The 14767-nt window shown below is 47.6% G+C and overlaps 2 protein-coding genes across 4 annotated transcripts in view; both read left to right on the forward strand.

Moving 5' to 3' along the window:
- Nucleotides 1–5060, forward strand: part of SLC44A1 (solute carrier family 44 member 1) — a 179428-nt gene extending 174368 nt beyond the window's left edge. Inside the window, exon 16 of the mRNA XM_084771960.1 lies at nt 4208–5060. Within this exon, the coding sequence (XP_084628086.1) occupies nt 4208–4222 (15 nt within the window). The 3' untranslated portion in view covers nt 4223–5060. The remainder of the gene's footprint in view (nt 1–4207) is intronic.
- A 7888-nt stretch (nt 5061–12948) lies between these two features.
- Nucleotides 12949–14767, forward strand: part of FSD1L (fibronectin type III and SPRY domain containing 1 like) — a 67577-nt gene continuing 65758 nt past the window's right edge. The window contains exon 1 of one of the 3 annotated variants that reach the window (XM_084774953.1): nt 12949–14514. In XM_084774953.1, coding sequence (XP_084631079.1) covers nt 14500–14514 — 15 coding nt within the window. In that variant the 5' untranslated portion in view covers nt 12949–14499. The remainder of the gene's footprint in view (nt 14515–14767) is intronic. The other 2 variants (XM_084774955.1, XM_084774954.1) reach the window with 2 other exon arrangements.

The raw sequence follows: 14767 nt of genomic DNA on the forward strand, positions 1-14767 counted from the left end.
TCATCATCATGATGGGAAACATGGCGGCATGCAGGCAGACACATTGTGCTGGAGGAACCATGAGTTATACATCTTGTTCTGAAGGGAGCAGAAGGGGACTAGACTTCACACTGGGCAGAGCTTGACCTAAGAGACCTCAAAGCCCACCTACACAGTGACACACTTCCTCTAACAAGCCCACAGTTTCTAATAATGCTACTTCCAGTGGGCCAAGCATTCAAACATATGAGTCCATGAGAGTCAAACCACTACACTAACCTTGTCAATAGCCTGTAATGTTTAGGGGAGTCCCTGGACCCCTTTTGGCCTCCAATTCTTGATCTTCCTGCCTCTCAAGTCTTGGAGTTAAAGGCTTATACCACTGTGGCCAGATAGGGTTTTTTGAGGTTATAATTACATCCTTCTCCCTTACCTTTTTTTTTTTTAATCTCTAAACCCTTCCATATACCTCCCTTTCCCTTGTTCTCTTTCAAATTGCCAGTTTTAAAAACAATTCCAGGAATAGCAAGAGTTAATGGCTAACCTAGGCTACATAGGGAGTTTATAGTCAACCTGGGCTACCTAGCAAATCCATATCTCAAAATGATAGATGATAGATTGATAAATATGTAAATAGATAAATGATAGATAAATAGATAGATATTAATCTTCTAAACTATATAGGAGGCAAAACTTTCTCACAGGCAGCCAATTAGATGAAGACTTGAACTCTGAGTCTATAAGGACTTGTTCCGCTTTCCAATGGGAGTGGTACCTCACAAATGCATGTTCTCATTCACCCTTGGGAAGAAGTAGATTATATTAGGAATTTTTTTCATGTTCAAGGGTAGTGGGAAAGATAGAATCAAAGTGTCATCAGATCGTGAGAAGATCATACAATATTTTTAAGGGTGACATTTGGCTTTTTAAGTATTTTACATATAAAGAAGGGAAACTGTATGTCTTGGAACAGAAAATGACATTAGAAAAACCAGTGAATCTGAGTAAAGTATGATGTGCAGTTAGTAGCTGTCTACCAGTGCTGGGTCAGGAGTTGTGACAAATGTGCCAGAGTTCTGGGGCGTGACAATGGGGGAGTTAGGTGAGGGGTAATAAGAGCTCTTTATTGCTTTTGTAGATTTTCTTTATATATACTTAAAACTGTTCTAAAATAAAAGTTTAAACTAAAAATAGTAGTAAAATAGTTTTTCTCGGTCTCACACAAACCACAAGGTTAGTTAAGCCTACTGTCTGTGCTATGTGATCTTAACTAAGCATCGTCACTATTGGATGTCAGTCTAATTATAGGAAGTGTTACACTCAGAAACAGGGCAAAGATGATAAAAGTTGAAGCTGTGTGTTGCCATGTATCAGACCATAAGCATGGAAGTCATGGACAGCAAAGTTTAGAGGAGGTTCTGGAGGACACAGGGAGCCTTGGGACTTCCTGAGCGAGGAATTGGGGTCATAAAAGCAGTGCCCGGGGCTTTATTTGATTTTTTCATTTGCCAAATACATTGAAATTAGGAAGAAATCTGAGACAGGCACAATCAGCAAAGAGGCAGTAGCTGGAATGCGAAGCTGACGTCCCAAGGCTGCAGCTCAGGAGTGAGTACGTGATGCTGTTCTCAGTGCTTCCTGCTGCCTGGTGTAGGGCCTGGTGAGAAGCAGAGCCTACTGTAGAGAGAACTGTATCTGGAGATCTCAGACATTAGCTGGATGGATCACAAAGCTACTTTCTATCTATTCTTGTACCAAGCCCAGCCTCCCCGTGTTGTAGGAAGAGTCTTTACCTCCCGCCCTAAGCTCCTGGAATAAAGATTCACGAGACTCAATTATTATTTTACAAGTACCTAGGCCAAATAGCTAGACTCTTCTCTGACTAGCTCATAACTTAGAATAACCCATTATTCTAACCTACATTCTGTCGCATGACTGGCTACCTGAGCTCAGGCACCATGCATCCAATCTTCTTACATCTTGCTGGCTGAATCCTACACGCCCGGCTCACTCTCAGAATCCCTTCTGCCTGCTGGAAGTCCCACCCATTTCTTGCCTCAGCCATAGGCCATACGTTTTTAATTGACAGGTGGTGTATCCATACAATACACAGGAGATTCCTCCTACACCCCTGCATATTGTGGTCACGACTATCTTGTCATTTCTGCTTGTCCTGGGTTAGTCCTGGACTTGCTTAAGAGTTAAGCTGAGTCTACAATTCTTAATTAGGTCTCTTGCATTGATTTGTCCTAATGGATTTTAAGACCTTTTTCCCCACAGCACTGTGGATAGAACTCCATTTCTTGAATATTCTAGCCCAGCACTCTACTGTAATCACATGCCCAGCAGAAATTATTTAACTTGTAGACAGAGGCTATGAGATAAGAATGTTACACAAAACATCATGTTCCACATTATCAGACTTCCTGTGCCCACTGTGAACCGTTACTCCACCTGCAGGCTCACTCCTTATCCTTTTTATGTATATCTTCAAACATGCACGACATACACACACACACACACACACACACACAGCACATCCACATACAGACAACACACACCCTACAATACACAGACACAACACACACCCTCACACAGACAACACACACACCATGCAACACATCCACACACAGACAACACACACCCTATAACACACAGACACAGCACATACTCTACAACACAGAGACATACCACACATTCACACCCAAACAACACACAACCCCTACAGCACACAGACACCCTATACACCCTCACACAGACATACCACACATCCACACACAGACAATGCACACCCTTACACAGAGATAACACACATCCATACACAGACAACACCCATACCATACAACACACACACCACACCACACAACTATACATAAACTCACTACACTCACACATCACACCAGACACCACACCCCCTACACCCCCTACACACACACACTTCACACTCTATACACTCATACCTCACACACACACACACACCACACTACATACACACCACACCACACACACACACACACACACACACACACACACACATACACACACACACACACACACACACACACACACACACACACACACACACCACTGCACACATCCGTTTTCTGAATAGCTTGTGCATACCTCTGGGCCCTTCCATCCTCCATCTTTCAATGAGGACTTCCTAAGGATAAGGTCGTCATTTTTGGCAGCACCATGGCTTTCTCCTCAGCTTGTTTACTCACTTCCTGTCTGAGGGACTCTAGTGCACAGTGGCAACACACATTCTTGGTCAGGTCTGTCCCTCTGCTAACTGAATTCCAGGCTCGAAAAAGGCACATTTTTATTTGTGTTTCAGGCTTGGGTCTTTGAGGGTACCATAAAACCAGGTTATCAGTTTAGCATTGAATTTAACTCATAGATTTTTCCCAGTTCCACTTCTAAAAACCTCCTTGTCAAAGAATAGTGCTCACCCCAGTCAATAATGGGAAATGTGAGTCCAGCACCCCCACTGTGTGCCAGGGACTGGGCTTACATTTATGTCGTTAATCCTTTTAATCCTCACAACAGCAACATGAATTACTTTTCTGTTGCTGTGATAAAAGACCCTGACAAAAACAACTTAAGGGAAAAGGCTGGGTGTATTTTGATTGGTTGGTTTCTTGGCTCACAGAGCAGGGTCTAGGCCATCATGGCTGTCCACATTGCATCCACAGACAGGAAGCAGAGAGTCATGACTGTCTCTGCCCAGCTAGCTTTCACCTTTCTATACAGTGCAGGGCCCTAGGGAAGGAGTGATGCCTTCCACTTTTAGTGTGGCTCTTCCCACTTTAGTGAACCGAATTATGAGGCATACCCAGGGGCTAAACCTTCCCTCACAAGTGTACCTGTGACTTGTCTCCCAGGTGGCCTTAGGGCCTGTCAGGCTGATAGCTAACACAACAACCGTAAACTTAAAGGGCCTTAGTGTACCTTATTTTCCTTAGAGAAACCTAGGCTCAGAGGTTAAGTGGCTTATTCATAAATCACAGCTGATAAAGGGGCACAATTAGAATTTGAACCCAATAGAATCTGTTGCAGATGTTCATATTATGCATTGTCTCCTATGTGATTATATTCAGCCTCTTTAATACTTCATAACAGCTAAAGATTATCCCGCATTATTTGTCTTGGGTTATTGATCGCTTCATCTTGTGTTTTCTTCTCCGAGCAGAGAAACACTCATTCTCCTGATGTGTTTACTTTACAGCTCAGGAAGAGGTGACCTGTCTCTGGAGTTGAAGAATGGCCTCAGAGGAGGCTGCTTACGCAGGCTCTCCCACTCGCCAGCTGTCGGGTGTGTGAGAAAGACGGGATCTTATTACTTCAATGGCAGCGATCAAGAAGGTTCTCCAACCGCGAAGAGCCAAATGGACTTGCCACAGTGGGCGTGGCTATTTAATGATTAATCCGAAGCATTTGATAATAATCTGCCTTGCAGCCATGTCTTCGAACTTCATGTTGCTTTCTCTTCTGGCCTTGTAATGTTTAAGGGCCAAGCCCTGCTTCTAATCTAGTGAGTGCTGGCCTGAAGTCAGGACTCACAGGGGGAATTCTCTGCGTTCATCCCGGGCTTATCCTCTCTGACTCTGCTATTTATAGAGTCCATGTGGGCTAATAATTGCTCTTACTAGTGGCCTGCTGCATGCTAAGCATTAGGATGGGTGCCCTACAGAATACCGAGTCCTCAGGAAACTTTGTAAGTTGGTGTGTATTGTTGATGGTTTTGACCATGAGGAAGTGAGATGCTCAGAGAGATCATGTGTTGTGGGTAAGATCACACAGTTATAGAATCAGTGTTCCAATTCTGGTATCCCTCCACTATAACACTATGCTTTGCTCATTGTTGCTACAGAGATAACTGCCCAGTCTCAAATTGGGGTGGGGATGGTGGCGTATGTGCATGGAAAGTGTCCGGGAGAAGTGTTTTAGAAGCACCTAAGAATCACAGAATTATTTTCTAAGCAAAATAGCACTGTGTGTTTATGGCCCATGGGTCAAATCTGCCTGTCCCCACCTATTTTTGTAAATAAAATTTTATGGGAACACAACCACACCCTTTATATATTGTCTATGACTTCTTTCTCTCTGCAGTTTCAGAGTTACACAATTCTATCAAAGGCCCTATGGCCCTCGGTGCCTAAAATATTGATGAGAGGGCCCTTACCGGAAAGGCTGTGACTCCTAACTTAGATGACTTTGGAAGGAAGCCCGTGGTTTTCGTTAAGAGCACTTTATTACACTTTCCCTCGACTGAAAAATTAAAACTTGGTCATGCAGACATAATCACTGTGTTCTAATGATGGTGTGCTGGCAGATACCGTAGTAATGGGCATGGATTGTAGGGCTGTGCTGATACAACTAGCGAAGGACAGCTGGGGGTTGGGGGGGGGGTGAGAACTTGGTCTCCGGGGCCCCAGGCAGCTCCTTACCCCAGAGTCCTCCCACTCGTGTCCTTTCTATTCCTCTTACCAAAGTAGGTCCTAAAATAACGGTCCACAGGCTGACCCGCGGCTTCCTTCCCACATACAGCAGCATACTCCAGGCCCAACACCTTGACTTGGAATTCCAAAGCCAAGGCAGTCTGATCTCTGGTCATCTCTCCTCCCATCTCCTTTTGTTTTTAAGCCACGGGAGAACGATGCTAAATGAGAGTGCAGAACTCAAAGCTAACTTCTTTAGCTTGATTCATGTTCATGAAAGCAGAAACGAAATACGGAACGCCTGTAGGTATTGGTCGTCATCTGTTCAGGCTGCTATAGCAAAATGTCAGACTATGCAGCTTACAAACAACAGCGCAAGGGTAGTAGTTTCAGTGTCTGGTGGAGAACTGCTCTCTGGTTCATAGACAGCCACCTACTCACATATCCTCACATATTAGAAAGGATAAAGGGGCTCTCTGGGCGCTGCCTTCTCCTTCTCCTCCTCCTCCTCCTCCTCCTCCTCCTCCTCCTCCTCCTCCTCCTCCACCTCCTCCTCCTCCTCCTCTTCCTTCTTCCTTTCAATTTTACTCATGAAAGCTTTTGCCTCCATAACCTAGTCACAGACCAAAGACCCCCAACTTCTAATATAATCATCATAGGGAGTAGGATGTTTAAAACATGGCTTTGAAAGCCGGGCATGGTGGCGCACGCCTTTAAGCCCAGCACTCGGGAGGCAGAGGCAGGAGGATCGCTGTGAGTTCAAGGCCACCCTGGTCTACAAAACGAGTCCAGGACACCAAGGCTACACAGAGAAACCCTGTCTCAAAAACAAACAAACAAACAACAACAAACAAATGACTTGGAGACAGAACATATGTATTCAGCCTATGAGAGCGTTCTATTTCCTAACAGGCTTGGCTTTCATATATGGTACCACTTTTCTTGAGCCAAAAGAAAGGTGTATTAATTACTTTTTTTTACAGATGCTATTCAATTAATTTATTGAAAATCCAGCTATTGGGGCTGGAGAGATGGTCAGAGGTTAAGAACACTGCCTGCTTTTCTAAAGGTCCTGAGTCCAGTTCCCAGCAACCATATGATGGCTCACAACCATTTACAATGAAATCTGGTGCCCTCTTATGGCCTGCAGGTGTAACATGCAGGCAGAACATTGTAATAATTAAATAAATCTTAAAAAAGAAAGAAAACCCAGCTATTTAAAAATTATATCATATACATTTTATTTCACATGGTTATGTACTTTTTTTTTTTTACAGAGATAGGTTTTTATGGCTGCAGAATATTCCACCTCCTACATAGTCTAAAGTTTTCCTAACCCTTCCCCAGGTTCGAAAGCATTAAAGGGTCCTCTCTCTAGTCCCTGGCTTGTGTTCCACATCTTTTTCTTGGCCTATGCCCCCATCACTTCTTACTGTGCTCAGGCTGTGGCATAGTCAGGATCCTACCTTCCCTTCTTGTCTGCTGGTAGGTCAGCGTGTAGCCCATGCAATGAAGAGAAGAAATACACTAGATTTTCAAATCAAAGATTATTATTCCATGCCCTGTGTCCCACCTTCCAAGCCTCCCTCATCCTTTCTGACTCAATTCTGTAATGGAAAAATACATATTGACCTTCAGAATGAGAAAGGCATCCCAGGAGTGTTATTTTCCCAGCAAGAGCTGACACAGTACCCTCCTAACCTGACAGCCACCGTCCTAGGGTAGCAAAGCACCCACAGTCCTTTCTCTGGGGGCTGTGATTAGGAAAATGGCCTACTTTAGGAAATAATAATATGTAAGTAATGTGCAGTGTGAATTTCCTATGCATTAAGCATTGTTCTAAACACTTTACCTATCAAGGAGATGCTGTTAATACATCCATCCTACAGATGAGAAAACAGAGCTATAGAGAGGAAAAGAAACTGTCCTGGCCACATGGCTAGTGCTTACAAGCTGGGAATTGTTTCCAGTAGTGGGGCAGTGGAGTTTGGGTGACTCCTGTATGTACAATTGGTTATGTGCTGTGGCACTTTTTGTCCCTAGGCTCTACCTGGCTCATGGCATTTCAGAGTATCTGCAAGAGGAAGAAGGACAAATAGCCATGCTGTTACTGATGGCAGTGAGCCTTTCCTTTGTGCTGGGGAGGCCTGGCGAGGAGCCAGCTTCCTGGGGATATTTCCTTTCGTGAGGAGATAGATGGGACGATAATTCACTTTGTTCATAGTTGTTGCCTGAACATGAGTCCAGAAACACGTCCAGGACCAGAGCAGGGTACACTGGGAATATGTGTACCTTCCGGGCTGTACCCCCGGAACCTAGTGTAAAGTAGGCCAGTGCACAAAGAGGAAGTATTGTGACACAGCAGCATCCAAACAGAGCTTTTCAGACAGTAGCCTCTCTTCTAGGAGGAAGAAGGATGTTTTGCGGTGGACTCAGGGGGGGTGTGGTGGAGCTAGGGAGAGAGAATGAACTGTTACTGAGAATGATGGAACTGTGGGTTCACAATGATGTCACCCCTACCAGGCACACTTCCAGCACCTGGAACCCCCATGTTTACAATGATGTCACCCCTACCAGGCACACTTCCAGCGCCTGGAACCCCCATGTTTACAGTGATGTCACCCCTACCAGGCACACTTCCAGCGCCTGGAACCCCCATGTTTACAATGATCTTATCTCTACCAGGCGCACTTCCAGCACCTGAACCGCCCCCCTCCCCCATGGCAGCTCTGCTAAGCAAATGCCCAGCCTCTGCTTGGATGTTGGCATTGGTGGGAATCTTCCTACCACACGATCTATTTTAGATCTCTGCGACTCTTATTTTTATTACATAATTATTTGTTTTTACCATTTTATATTACATATACAATCTATATTTATTACCTATCCCCAAATCATCCTCTCCTTCCTCAAATCTCTCCGGGCACCCTCTACATGTGCCTCTCCTACCTTGATGTGTGTGTTTTCAAATAACCCACTAAGTCCAATTAGTGATGTTGGCTCTGCATGCACGTGACAACCTACCCGAGGCCCCTCCCCTGAGGAAACATGACTCCTCCTCTCCCAACAGCCTTCAGTTCCCAATAGCTCTGCAGCAGCTGAAGCTCGGAGTGTAGCTGCAGAAGCTCCTCTCCACTCCGTGCTGGAACCATTGACTGGCTTGATCTTGTGCAGACAACTAGCTGCTGTGAGCTCAGGAGGGCAACAGCCAGTCTGTGTTCAGAAAACAGCATCCTTCCAGCTCTCACATCCTTTCTGTTCCTCGTCCACCATGTTGCCTGAGCCTTGAGGGTATTGGTGTAGATGTCCCCCTTAGGGCTGAGTTCTCAGCAGCCACTTCTTGTCAGCACTCTGACTGATGACACCTGCACCAAGTGCTGCCACTGCACAAACAAGTGTCTTTGGCTGCGCTTGAGAGCAGTACCCGCTCTATGGGTATAGGCATAAATCACTAGAAAGCCCTTGGCCAGCATACCTGGTTAGCAAAACGACAGTAGTAGGTTTCCCCGTAGAGCAGCAGTTCTCAACCTGTGGGTCATGACCCCTTTGCGGGTTGAACCTCCCAAGTTCGACCACAAAAGAAGTGGACCCTTTCACAGGGCTTGCCTGAGACCATAGGAAAACACAATATTTACATTACAACTCAGCAAAATTACAGGTATGAAGTGGCAACGAAAATAACTTTATGGTTGTGGGTCACCACAACATGAAGAAGTGTACTAAAGGGTCAAAGCATTAGGAACGTTGAGAACCACTGCCTTGTGGTCTATGCCCGTCCTAGCCACTGGCTTGTAATCAGGTTTATACTATCGGGTATGAATTCCCTTCTGTGAAGCAGGTCTCAAGTCCAATGAGCAAGTTTCTGTGGGACTCTAGACAATGTGTTGGGAGGAAACTTGTCTTCCTGTCGTTTCCAGCAGGTGGGTGTAGGTTACTAGTGGGACACTGCATACCAGCCCAGAGGAGACAAAGTCGGTGACTGTATCCATGTTTCCTCTAGGCTAACTATGATCAGGTACTTGAATTGCGCTTCTCACATGGTTTTTGATTCTTCACCATTCCAGTTTGTGTCTACTGCTTCCCGATGGCTTAGAGGTCTCTTAAGTGTGACCTAGGCCACCCCACTGCTCAGCCTCCTCCACCAGACTCCCTTAGGGCATAACCAACCTCTCCTTTGTAGGAGCTCTTGTCATTTAATGAAGCACAAAGTTAGGTGCTTCTGTGGTTGAGAAGTGATAGTAAGCACAAAGCTTTTGTGCATGTTTACCACTTGTCAGTCACAGCTAATCACTTGACCTGAATTATTTCACTTAATCCGCTCATCAGCTGCGGCTGGTGCTGTGACTCCTGTTTCACAGCTGAAGAAACGGAGACTTAGAGAGGCTTGGTTTATTTTATTTTATTAATTTATTCATATTACATCTCAATTGTCATCCCCTCCCTTGCATCCTCCCATTCCTACCTCCCTCCCATTTCCCCCTTACTCCCCTCCCCTATGACTGTGACTGAGGGGGACCTCTTCCCCCTGTATATGCTCATAGAGTATCAAGTCTCTTCTTGGTAGCCTGCTATCCTTTCTCTGAGTGCCACCAGGCCTCCCCATTCAGGGGAGGCACCAGAGTACATGTGAAAGTCAGACCCCACTCTCCACTCAACTGTGGAGAATGTCCTGTCCATTGCCTAGATCTGGGTAGGGGCTGCTCAAACTATGGCACCAGCCAAGGACAATACAGGCTGTAAACGTCAAACCCCTACCCAGATCTAGCCAATGGAGAGGCGTGGTTTTACCCGACTGGGTTGTAAAATGAAAACCCAGGTCACGTTTGATCGGGGAGTGATGGGTGAACATTTGGGACTTCAACAAAGGGCAGCACCTGACTAGTGATGGGTAACAGGAAAAACAGGCATGGCAGAGAACAGGGGAGTTGGAGTGGAACAGGTTTTCTAAGGCTCCAAGACTCCGGTGGAGAAATAACTATGCAAGAATAGCCCTGGAGGAAACGCTGTGTAGGGGCAGTAATAAGAGTAGCAACTCCCACCCATTACAAGCCCACTAAGCCGGACATTTTCCATACATAGTCTCCCTTAATCCCCACTAAAACCACAAAGGAAATTATGGTTGCTATGGCTGTGCACTAGGAAATGGAGCCTTGGTGAAGAGATGGGCTTACTGGTGACTGCAGAGCAGGCAGGCAGCAGTGTCAGGGTTCAAATGTACATAGCTGTTAGGGCCTGCAGACCCAGCTGGACTGATCCTCAAAGGGGGAGGTTATTAGAGATGTGGAAAGGAAGGAACTCCCTCCCCCAGATCTCATGAGGAAGCTCAGGCTCGCATGGAGTGTCCTCTCTCACAGAGGACAAAGAACCTAGTTTGGAGTGGGACCGTTTTCTGGGACATGAGCAGTGCCAACCATGAGGCGATTCAGACTTGGGGTTTCATCAGAGAGCAAGCAGTTTAGGGAAGGCCAGGCACTTCAGTCAGGTGACCATGACTTAGACGAGCATCTCAGAACAGCAAGCCTAAGTTTGGAAACAATATATATTGTTATCCTTCTGTTGTCCCTTTTCCTTTTATGTGTGTGTATCATGTGTATGTGCAACGCATATGCACAGGTACAACAGGTACGTGTGCATTTGTGGACACGTGTGTGGTCACCAAAGGTTGAGATCAGGCATCTTGCTCAATTGCTCTACCGTTAAAATTTGAGACAAGTTCACTTACTAACCCTGGAGCATGCTGATCAGGCTGAGCTGGCTGCCAGTGAGTGCCTGGTTGCCTCTTATTTCTAGCTCCCAAGCACTGGCATCACAGGCCTGCCACCACACCCCACACTTCTTATGTGGGCTCTGGGAACCAAGCTTATGCCCTGGTGCCTGAGTGGCACACACTCTATCTCACCAGCCCCTCCCTTTTTACTTTTAAACCTTTTTTTATTTTTATTTTATATGTATACATGTTTTGCCTACTTATATGCGTTGTGCATGAAAGTGCCTGGTGCCCTTGGGGGTCAGGAAAGGGCATCAGATCACCCAGAACTGGAGTTACAGCCAGTTGTGAGCTGCCGTGTGGGTGCTGGGAACTGAACCCAGGTCCTCTGGAGCAGCAGCCTGTGCTCTCAACTCTCCAGCTTCCCCTGCCCCTCCCCCCCTTTAAAGAGCAATATTGGTCCCTTTGAAGTCAGTGTGATTCTCAGGCGTCAGTATGCGTTATACCCATAGGGAGGATTTGTTAAATGGGATTGCTGGACCTGACCCCAGAGAGTCCATTTTCATGGATTATGAGGAACCGGCCTGAGAACTTGCATTTTTATGAAGTTATCAGACTATGCTGATGCAGTCAGTCCTGGGGCCAAATTTTAAGAACAACTGCTTTTGAATAAAGCTACTTTAAAATATTTCCTAGCCGGATTTGGTATGTAAAGGTGAGTACCCAGAAGGTAAGGACCTGCCTGTGGCCCGGTCAGTGAGTGACCGGGCCTGTCGACTTGCTGCCCAGTGTGGTGACGAGATGAGGGAATGTAGTGAGAGAACTATAGAAACTGGAGGGACACAAGTCCCAGCCCAAAGGAACTGGCACCGTGAACGAGGTTAGCAAATGGTCCTGGATGAACTGTGCTGGGAAGCCAGACAAGCCAGAACCGGAGAGCTGCTGAGGGCACAAGTCAGATGGGGTACAGCTGTCCTCAAAATCCACAGGCTGCCTGGCTGGCCCGAAGGGAAAGAGCTACAGAAACTGGGGCCAAGGAGCCAGAAATGAGCTCCTAGGATGTGGCTCTGTGACAGGCTGCTGATCACATTTCAGGGTGACTCCGCGTCTCTCAAACCTTCTTTCTTCCTCCCATGCTAGTGCTTGTCACTCAAGAAGGGCCCAGGAGCTTCCCTCTGGTGGAAGCGAGGTGAAGCTCTGGAGATGAGACCAAAGGCTCCTTCCTAACCTTTGTGATGGACCAGCCCATGGTGTCAATCGAGGGCGGTGGTTTTGACCTCTGATGTCCCGCCCTGCTGCAGGCTGTATTTCTCACCCATGGAAAATGACTCAGCTACAGTGTTGAGGTCAGCCACTGGAACCAGCAGCACTGGGCTAGTGGCTGGATACCTGGCCTCTGTCACCTCCCCTCATGCAATTGGGGACTTTGGGTAGTAGATTCCCTTCTCTTGATACCAGGAGAAGTGTGCACTGCCCCTCCTTTCAGCTGGCAGGAGTAAAGTTGGGCACAAGCTCTCCTCAGTCCACTTAGAACTAAATCATTGTTTCTCTTTGTATCTTTTATCCTGTTCCTTGCGTTTCTATTCAGTTAAGAAAGGGTCTATTGGGTGCACAGTGTGTGGCCTGCTTAGGTGGGGACAGGGTATGGTAGAAGATGTTTTCCTTTTCCTTTTGTTTTTGTTGTTGTTTTGTTTCGTTTTGGATTTTTTTTGGAGACAGGGTTTCTCTGTGTAGCCTTGGCTGTCCTGGACTCAATTTGTGGACCAGGCTGGCCTGGGACTCATAGAGATCTGCCTGCCTCTGCCTACCAAGTGCAGGGATTAAAGATATGCCTTAAGAAACCATAATATGGTTGGAAAGACTCTGGTAGAGACATTAAAACATTCCAATATAAATATGGTTCCTCAAAAACAGCTCATGCCTCCTCAAGGCCTTGGCTTTTACTGTCCTTGTGACGAGGTAGTCTTCCTCAGACCCTTTCAGAGCTTTTCCCCATGCCATTCCTGAGTAATGTCACAAATGTGAACCCTGCTTATTCTCAGTGAATTAACTCCATGAAATTTGCTTACTTTATTTCTGCCATTTACCTCATGCAACTTCCTTTTTTTTTTTTTTTTTTTTTTTTTTGGCTGGTGTGAGTGTATTCCAATGTGTGGGCACATGAGCGTCAGTATGTGTCTGTGGTCCCTTGGCTCTTATGTGGGTGCTAGGTCCTGGGTGTGTGCAGATTCGGGGCCTCACTCTTGCAGTACAAGAGCTTTATCCCCTCATCTATCTCCCTCCCTCTCCTTGGTTCTCTTAGAAACTCTTCTTCTAACAGCCTCACGCACATTAGACTGTAAGCTCTTTGAGAACCAGGCCTTTTCACTGACCATTTGTGTAGAACTGCAGAACCGGTACCTAATGCTTGACACTCGTTTTCCTTTTATTTCTTTAGTATGTGAATGCCCAGATGAGTTTTTCTCAAGTCACCTAAATGGAAATGAAGTCTGTCTTCCTGGAGAACCTTTTAAAGCCGCCCATCTCCCTCCCAGGCTTTCCAGTCTGCGGTGCCCCCTCCGGCGGTCCTAAGCAGATTCTAATTTGCTGCCCCCACTGTCATTTACTCAGGCACGATGTTCTGGGCAATACAAACACAGTATTTAATCTGTACGGTCCTCAGCAAGGTCTGCGGTCCCTCTTTTATTTCATGGATGACACAGGATCACAGAGATAGGAAGGTGCACGTGGGGGCAAGGGCAGCCAGGTCACAAAGCCCTAATCGTCCCATACTCACGTTTCTGCACCTTCCTCCTACTCCCTGTCCTGGAGCCCTTTCAGGTTTCCACCAAGCCCTTGAAGACCTTTCCCCACATTTCAGCTGCCCCTCCTGCTGGATAGCTGGGCTGGCCTACCCCGACTGCCTCTCCAAGGCTAAGTGGAGAGATGCTGTAGGTGCGGCTTGCATCCTGGTCAGAGCTAGCTCCCAGGGCCTCCCCACAGGCCTGGCTGCCGGGTGCTTAATGGCTCATTACAAAGACCCGCAGCGATGGTACAGGAAAAAGGATGCAAGGAAAGAGGCAGCTGCAGAAGGAAGGCGCAGGAGGACCGGCAACGTTCCATCCTCTCCTCCTCCGGTGCGGGTGCCAGCGCACGCATGCGCATGCGTGGCGCGCTCGCACCCCGCCCTCCCGCGGGCCGCCCTTTCACCCTGGCAACCGAGGCTCGGCGGCGGCGGCGGCGGCGCGCGCGCGCGGGTTGGGTGCGGACGGGCGGCATCTCTGCGGGACGGGACAGGGCGGGTGGTGGCCGAGGTAGCGGGTCTCGAAGGCTCCTCCAGCTCTGCACTCGGCTCCGGTGACAGGTTCGGCCCGGAGGGCTTCGTCCCTCACCATGGACTCGCAGAAAGTAAGCGGGGGCGCAGCGCCGGGCCGAGAGGGTGGGCGGGGCGCGCGGGGCTAGGTCGGCGGCGGAGGGCGAGGCCAGGCCTCGGACCCACCCGACCTGACCGGTCCAGAGCGCCCGCTGGCTGCGGGGACCGCGCCGGTGACCCGGGCCGACCTCTGCCCCGTACTTGGCTCCGGGTGGGGACCGCAGGGAGGAGACCGCAAGCGGCAACCGGGTCCCCGCCGCCCTCTGCGGACGCTAGGCCCCTTTCTTC

The sequence above is a fragment of the Acomys minous genome, assembly GCF_964271855.1.
Source record: "Acomys minous genome assembly, chromosome: 1".
Classification (NCBI taxonomy): Eukaryota; Metazoa; Chordata; class Mammalia; order Rodentia; family Muridae; genus Acomys; species Acomys minous.